The sequence below is a fragment of the Belonocnema kinseyi genome, chromosome 7 (genome assembly GCF_010883055.1).
Source record: "Belonocnema kinseyi isolate 2016_QV_RU_SX_M_011 chromosome 7, B_treatae_v1, whole genome shotgun sequence".
In the NCBI taxonomy this organism is placed as follows: domain Eukaryota; kingdom Metazoa; phylum Arthropoda; class Insecta; order Hymenoptera; family Cynipidae; genus Belonocnema; species Belonocnema kinseyi.
In genome coordinates, this window is record NC_046663.1 from 145,426,977 (window position 1) to 145,435,209 (window position 8,233).

General features: G+C 34.4%; 1 protein-coding gene across 3 annotated transcripts in view; it reads right to left on the reverse strand.

Annotated features, from left to right (window-relative positions):
* The window catches only part of LOC117175964 (E3 ubiquitin-protein ligase Nedd-4), a 398,451-nt gene extending 390,483 nt beyond the window's left edge, over positions 1 to 7,968 (reverse strand). For 2 of the 3 annotated variants that reach the window (XM_033365849.1, XM_033365848.1), the window contains exon 1: positions 7,745 to 7,968. In XM_033365849.1, coding sequence (XP_033221740.1) covers positions 7,745 to 7,801 — 57 coding nt within the window. In that variant the 5' untranslated portion in view covers positions 7,802 to 7,968. Of the gene's footprint in view, positions 1 to 7,505; positions 7,582 to 7,744 lie in introns of those variants that run through there. The other variant, XM_033365850.1, reaches the window with a different exon arrangement.
* Between the last annotated feature and the right edge of the window lie 265 nt (positions 7,969 to 8,233).

Sequence of the window (8,233 nt, forward strand, 5' to 3'; positions counted from 1 at the left end):
CAGCCTTGGAGGAGATTATGTTGAGAAATAAAAAAAAAAATTCTTAAAAACGTTGTTTTTCTTGGTCAGGCCGGAAACTTATCAATCCACCCTCGTACAATATTGTTTCGATTCCAATTTCTTGCCATGTAACTTGAAGAAACGTGTATTTATGTAAAATCGTAGAAAAAATGTTTTTAACGAATAATTTGTTGATAACACATTTTTGTATATTGTCCAATATTGGAATATCTTTAACTAATGCTATTTTGTGAAACTCAAGCGATTTCAACCATTAACCTATTATTGAGGAGCACCGGGAACGTCAAATAGAAAAAAGGCCATTTCTTCACCATATTTGTTTATTTATAGAAAAATGAAAACCTAATTCAAAAATCTGGCTCAACAACTATCTTAGAAATCTTATTAGCTTTTTTTCAATTTTTTTTGTCGAATTCGGTGAAGATTTATGGGCTGTACTTTATTCTAAACTAGACAAGTCATTTTTTTCCCAATGTTCGGCACACCTTTAAGTACGAAACCAAACTCTTTTTTTTAGAATAACCTTGTAGGGCATTGAAAAAGAAACTTTTTTTCTTCCCTTGACTTTTTTCCATGTCGTGCGTTATTTGGCTTAGAATGTTGATTTTCGGGTGGTTTTTGGAATTTTGTAAATGCTATAACTCTTCTAAATTTTGGTATTATAGAAAAAGTCATTAGGATAAATTGTTCATCTGTTTGAATATTATGAATATCCGTACACAAAAATTTTGGATTTTGAAAAAAATTTTCAAAATACACTCAGTTTTTGAATTGTTATCCAAAATGGCTGGCTAACGAACTTGACTTTTATTTTAGGACACTAAAAGAGTATACCAAAGGCCAATCCAATATGTAAACTCTTTCGAAAGTTATCGTGCTGACAAGCTAAAAATACACACACACACACACACAGCCACACTAGTAAAAACCTGTTTCTCGAATTCAGGGGGTCTCAAAACGTGGACATTTGACAAAAACTGGGGGGGGGGGGGGGGGGGGGGGGGGGGGGGGGGGGGGGGGGGGGTCAGATTTTACACGAAGTGCGAGAACCATAAGTTGCACGCCCTAGGTGCACTCAAACTCTCGAGCGAAGTTATTTTAACAAAAGAGGATTCACAATTACAAAACGACAGTGGTGGATATTTTGTATTTTAATTTTTAAAGTTATGCGCCAGAATGTGCCAATAATACAAAGATCGAGCGCGTAGCGCGAAGAAAATACAAAATCGAACGCGCAGAGCGAAATAAATGCACAATCGAGCGCGAAGCTCGAGAACAAACAGTGCTAAAAACTCGCGCACGATGCGAGTGCCACCGCGCAGCGGTCAAATTTTTTGTATAGAAAAGCCACCTTTTGGAGGTAAAACTCCACCATTTGGCCAAATATTCATATTTTTGGTTTAAAATTAATTACTGTCATTAAAAATTCATTCTTTTGGCTGAAAAAACGTTTCTTTTTAGTTGAAAATTAAGTTTTTTAAATGGGGCAGTAGCTATTCCATTTTTGCTTGAAAATGTATATTTTTAATTGAAAATAAATTCATTTTGCTGAAAACATGTTTTTTTTTAATTTACTCTTCTATCTGCAAATTGAACTATTTTAGTTTTTATTCGTAAATTTATCTTTTTTGATTTCAAATCGTAGCTTTCAAATTATTTATGTCTTACGGTCCAATCATAAATCAAAAATAAATTATGAGTCAAAAAAACATGTTCTTCGAAACTCAGATATTTATTTAATAGACAAACTCCTTTTAAACTTCCTTACGTTTCGGTACACATGCGTACCTTTTTCAAAGGTTCTTAACCTAAATAATTATATTAAAGATTAGTAATTTTAGACTGAATAAATATGATTGATAATTACGTAGATTGAAATACATTATTACCTGAGTTGATGATGGTTCAAAATACCAGGCAGTTTGATAAGTCCCTGAAAAATGAAATATGGAGACGTTTTTTTGGCCAAAGTCGATTTTATTTTTCAAGATACTCTCCTTTTAGGTCGATACAGCGAGTCCAACGATTTTCTAACTTTTTGATACCGTCCGACAAGTACTCGATCGGAAGGTCTCCAAAATACGCCTCAGTTTCAGCTATGAGCTCCTCATTTGAGTAAAAACGCTTACCTGTGAGCCATCTCTTCAGGTTAGGGAACAAGTAATAGTCGCTGGGGCCCAGGTCTGGTGAATACGGTGGCTGAGGAACCAATTCAAACCCGATTTCATGCAATTTTGCTTGTGAAACTAAGCATGGATGAACAGGCGCATTGTCGTGATGATAAAACGGTTTTCTCTTCTTCAAATGCGGTCGTTTTTCGGCGATTTCGATTTTCAATCGGTCCAATAATGATGAATAGTATGCTCCGGTTATGGTTTTACCTTTTTCAAGATAATCCACGAATATTATGCCATGTGCATCCCAAAATTCGGAGGCCATAACCTTTCAGACCCATTGTTGCGTTTTTAACGCTTCGGAGCACTTTGGCCCGGTGGAACCCAATGTTTTGCCTGTTGCGTTGACTCAGGAGTGTAGTAGTGGATCCAGGTTTCATCCATGTTTATGAATCAGCACAAAAACTCGGTCGGCTTACGCGAAAATAATGCCAAATTCTGCTGGGAAGTTGTCACACGAATTCGTTTTTGGTCCACTGTGAGCAAACGCGGCACCCATCGCGCGCAGAGCTTCTTCATGCCCAAAACTGAATGCACGATATTGCCCACACGTTCCAATGATATGCCTACAGCATTAGCTACCTCTCACAATTTCACTTTGGGATCATTCAACATCATATCATGGATTTTTTCGACATTTTCTGGTGTAGTGACCTCTTTTGGGCGCCCAGATCGTTCAGCATCAACTGTGCTCGTACAGCCACAACGAAACTAGATAAACCACTTATGAATCGTTCCAGTCGACGGTGCAGAGTCCGGGTAATACTTATCCAGCTTGGCCTTGGTCTCGGATATCGTTTTTTTGCGAAGGTAGTAGTGTTTGATCAAAACTCGAAACTCAGATTTTTCCATATTAAAAAAAACTCGGAGTTTAGTCGCTTCTCAGTGCTGTAACTTGTAAATGCGTAAACATAAATGGCTGAAGTTTTGACAGGCGTCATTTGAAGGATCAATCTCGACGAAAATAGTTCACATTAGTGAATCCTAATGCCATCTCTTAGAATTTTCAGGTACTTATCAGACTGCCTAGTAGTCAAACAGATCAAATTTCAGCTTATATAGGTGAAACTGGCAGGAGATTAAAAACTAGAATTGCTGAACATAAAAGAGATTGTGAAGTTGGAAATTTGAACACAGGTCTGTCGCAACATTCTTGGAATTTCAATCATTACTTTGATTTTGAAAGTATTAAAATATTAGCTAGAGAAAAAAATACTTATCAACGACGTATTATTGAGTCTATTTCTATAAAAAAATATCGTAAGATTTCAGTTAATTTACAGACTGAAATTCTAAATATTAATAAAATTTATCAGAGTATTATAAAATAATGTTTTTAATATTAATCATCTCTATATGTATATATGTGTGTATATATGTATGCACATTTATGCATGGGTACATATACACATTTTTTAAATTTCTCATTTCAAACTTAAACTCAATTACGCGCTTCCTCATCAGTGGTTTTCAATGAAAACCTGCCTATTATATCATCGTTCATTACGTATTCTTCATGTATTTCTGAAACTGTCAATTTCTGTTCGTCCGCCCTAACCTACGCTAATTTGGTTTTCTCGCACTATATATTTTTTTTTAAATGTAGTCTAATCGATTGAAGTCTCAGTATTTTTGAGACTTCTAAATGACTCAATTTTAATTAATTTTTTTTAAACAATTGCTTAAATGTTTTTTTTTTACTGAAATTTGATCTGTTTGACTATTTTGAAACATCATGAATTCAGGTAACAATGTATTTAAATCTACGTAATTATCCATCATATTTGTTCAGACTAAAATTACTAATATTTAATATAATTATTTAGGTTAAGAACCTTCGAAAAAGGTACGCATGTGTACCGAAACGTAAAGAAGTTTAAAAAGAGTTTTTCTATTAAATAAATGTCTGAGTTTCGAAGAACATGTTTTTTTGACTAATAATTTATTTTTGATTTACGACTGGACCGTAAGACATAAATAATTTGAAATCTACGATTTGAAATCAATAAATATCAACAGTCGAAGAAAGGATTGATTTGTTTCATCAAATCATTTTACCATTTATCTTTTTTAGTTAAAATTTTTCATACTTTATTGAAACTCTATCTTTTTGGGCAAGAAATTCATCTTTTAGGTTTAAAATTTAATTATTTTGTTAAGAATTCATTTTCTTTTCTGAAAATTGATTGTTTCAACTAAGAAGTTAATTATTATATTTTTAGTTAGTAACTCCTTTCAATTAAAAAAATAATTTTGTTGAAAATTTCGTTGTTTTTTGTTTAACATTTATTTTTCCAACATTTTAACTATTCTAATTTTGGTAAAAAATGGATACTTTTTAAATAAAAATCCATGTAATTTTTAAAAAGAAGTATTTTTCGATCGAAAATTAATCTTTTGAGTAGCAAATTCAACTAAATATTCGGTTGAAAATTCATATTTTGGATTTAAGATTTATTTAATAGACGGCCAAGTAGCAGGCGCTATTAAAATAAAGTTTGAACTGGATTTAAAGCGACAAGCGAGCACTCGTATGTATATACTTAGGACCTCTGGCTTTCATTGTGGGCTGTCATGAGACGCTCAGGGGGGAGGGGGAGCACAACCAGTCAATCGTGAACCGTGAAACCGGCCAACCAGTGAGCGGCCAGATAACGGGTTAAAGGTGGAAATGCAAGTAAGTTGCAATTTCCGAGACAGAGGAGAATTCATATTCAAAGCCTTAACACGAACCCATCGTTTTTCCCATGGGTATGGTTATAATACTTCCCGTTCCCATGTATGGCGCTAATGTGGCACGGGGACAAAATGGCAGCTGCCTATGTTTACATCGTAGACATGGACACAGTTTGCATTACATATTAAGGATGGTGATATTTGATTGAAATAGATCAATTATTATTTATATAAAAAATATGTTAAGAATTTGGTTCATCGCGAGACATTTAATCATTGTGATCCTGCTACGGACGAGGTAAGTTACATTATATGGTGATATGAAAAATAAATATATAACTTACCAGTTTTAAATCTTGCATGCTTACGCATCACAGAACTGGTACCAAACTTTCACTTAAAAGTAGCAGGTTTTATATTCCAATCATCTTGGCATGGCATTTCGATGCGTTATTGTACATCCGACAGAAAAATGTTCGTTGTTGGTGAGGTCAATGTACAGAATTTTGAGCTCCTTATGTCTATTCTCCATGGTTTTTCCGTAACACTTAAATACATATTCTCCCAAAACTCGAATCGTGTTATGCCAACACGACCGTCGTGTTTCGGCATAACGAAAACTCTCAACACGACGCATAGTATTGGGAGCAGATTTTATTATCCGTGCAGACATAGCTCATTCCTTTCCTAATTCACACATACCACATAAGTCACATGTTTCACAATACAGTGAGACCCTTCGATAACTCTCCCTTCTATAGCCATTATGAGAATTGACGCCGCGCCGCAGTTTGATGTAACAGAAACTGCGCGGGGTCTGCGATTCTCACTCAGGCGTCAACAAACAAAAGAGGAGCGGGCTCTAACAGATTTCTTCCTACACACCGTTAGCCCCAAAATCGACACAGTAGAAGAATTTTACTCTACTTTCGTATTTTCTTTTTTTTTCGCACTTACAAAACGGAAGTAAAAACTGTCCGAAACATTTGAAGATGTTTATGATGTCAAGTTTGTTCTGCTTTTGAATGAAAATATCTATTGAGACACGTGAACCCCCACCACTGGACTAGGGCCAACCGGAATACGGAAGTTGTCACAAAATTTGAACATACCTTACCGAAAGAAATCTTTGAGTTTTCTTTAGCGAAATAGCTTGGCCCATTTGAGTCTATAAACAAAGTCGATTTGAAACAAAATAATCTCGGAGATAGTTTGAGAGATTTGGGTCCTTTTCAAGATCCTTTTAGTGGTCGTTTTAAGAGTGGTGCGACGGTAATATAATGTTCCTTTTGTATTCGTCACGTACCGGGCGGGCAGAGTTATCTACAGTAATTGGTCGTGGCTAATCCGCTCTCCCTTTTCAAATTCTCTTCAAATTATTAACACTTTTTTTTAATTGATGAATTTTCTCATTATACTTATTTATAATTATAACTTATATACTGATATACAATTTTCTAGTTGAATTCAAAAATATTGTCTTTTTTGGCGTATCTCATTCCATTTACGAGAAACGTTCTATTAATTCCAATTTTAAGCATTAAAAAAAAAGTTAGATATCTGAAGTCATCGAAACCCATAGATTCCGAATTTTTATGTTTTAGGCTGTTAACTATGAAATTAAAGAAATCTACTTCTAAATTTTAATCCGAAAACTTTTCGGTAAGGTATGCTTGATAACGCATGTGCAAAGACTAACCTCAACTCAAAAGTTGTTTGCTATCAATTGTAAACCTGCCGAACAAATTATCTCTGACAACTACACTGGATAGATACTCTAACCTCAAATTCCAATCTTTTCATTCTACTCATTAAATATTTACAGATGTGCCCTACCGATAGAAATCTCAAAGTAGATGCTAAAGATTCTCAAGACCTTGAGAAATTATCCACACGCACTCAGGTAGATGTATTTAAAGGTCCAGGTAGCTCGTTTAAATGTTTTGAAGGTTTTAAAATGTCCTTTTTGAAATTGAAATAAAAATACGATCATAAATAACAAGTAGAGAGGCTATAACAGAGTAGCCGACACTCAAGGATCCTTTGTTAAGCTTTTGTATTAAAATTCAAAAATTTTTTTTTTTTATTTCATATCGAAACTCGAAGTTTCAATACATTTGCTATGAAAAGTACTTTCGTATTACAGGGAGCAAATAATTTCTAGAGCAATACACTAACATTTTAAAGATCGACTTTTAAAGCACCGATGTTACGGTTTTATCACTATGTTCATTTAAGTCAAATTACAGCATAATGTTAATTAGAATTGACGTTTCGTCGATTTACTTCTTTATTCCAAATTCATTTTGGACACTCCATAGGTAAAATTACGGATGACTGATTTTCAGCATAACTTTTTTTAACAGTATAGAAGAGTAGCTCAGAGCGGGTTTCTTATTCCATTGACTTAATCTAGATGTTATAATTATGAGTAAATAAAGTTTTATACCTCGAAAGGAGTTTCGAAATTTTTTAAAATTAGATGATAGTATAAAATTCATTTGCGCTGCATGAAAAAGAAAGTAAACTGAAAATCTACCATGAAAACATCACTAAAGAACTTTAAAAAAAACCTTGCAGCCAAAAGAATTATTACAAGCGTTTAAAAAATTGTGCTACCTAAAACATACATACATAGTTTGTTCTATAAGATATCTCACAAATATACGTATAGTAGCTGTTTCTGCACTCGCAATCCAAAAAGTGCTCCAATTCTGCATCCATGGAATACAAATTAAAATTAAGAAAGCATATCGCTCTCTATGATTAGAAGATACATTGTAAGCAACAATTTTGACACGCCTTAGTAAAGTTGATAATTTTTGAAAACACAACCTAAAAGTCACTTGTCAAAATATGAAATAGTTACGTACGAAATCTCCGTTGTCGATGGCGGCCTGATTATAGCCATATTCATGTTCCTCTGCCATTAACGATTTGTATAAACAATTTTTTACAATAATTTTCCTAACTGTCGAAAACTAGTAATAGTAACTAACAAGATTCTGGAATTCTTGACATGCCATTAAGAAACCTTATTTTGTGTAACTCCACTCTCGGGCAGGACGACCAGAGCGAGGTGTCAGGTGGATATGCAGTAATTTTATGCCAGGGATGGGTTTCCGATTCCACGTTACCAGTCCTATGCATCGCCTCCGCTCTAGAGTTCAAAAGGTGGTAACTTACGCCAGGAACGCCGGTAAGTTACCGGTAAGTTCTCGAGCGATTTTTTTCTCTCGAGAATTTAAGTTTTTCACCGTAATAAAGAAAGCCCTGACCAAAGATATTATAAACGTAGATCAATGATATTATAAACGTTGATGCGGTACGGGGCGTCAGAGTGAGGAATTATATATCAGAGA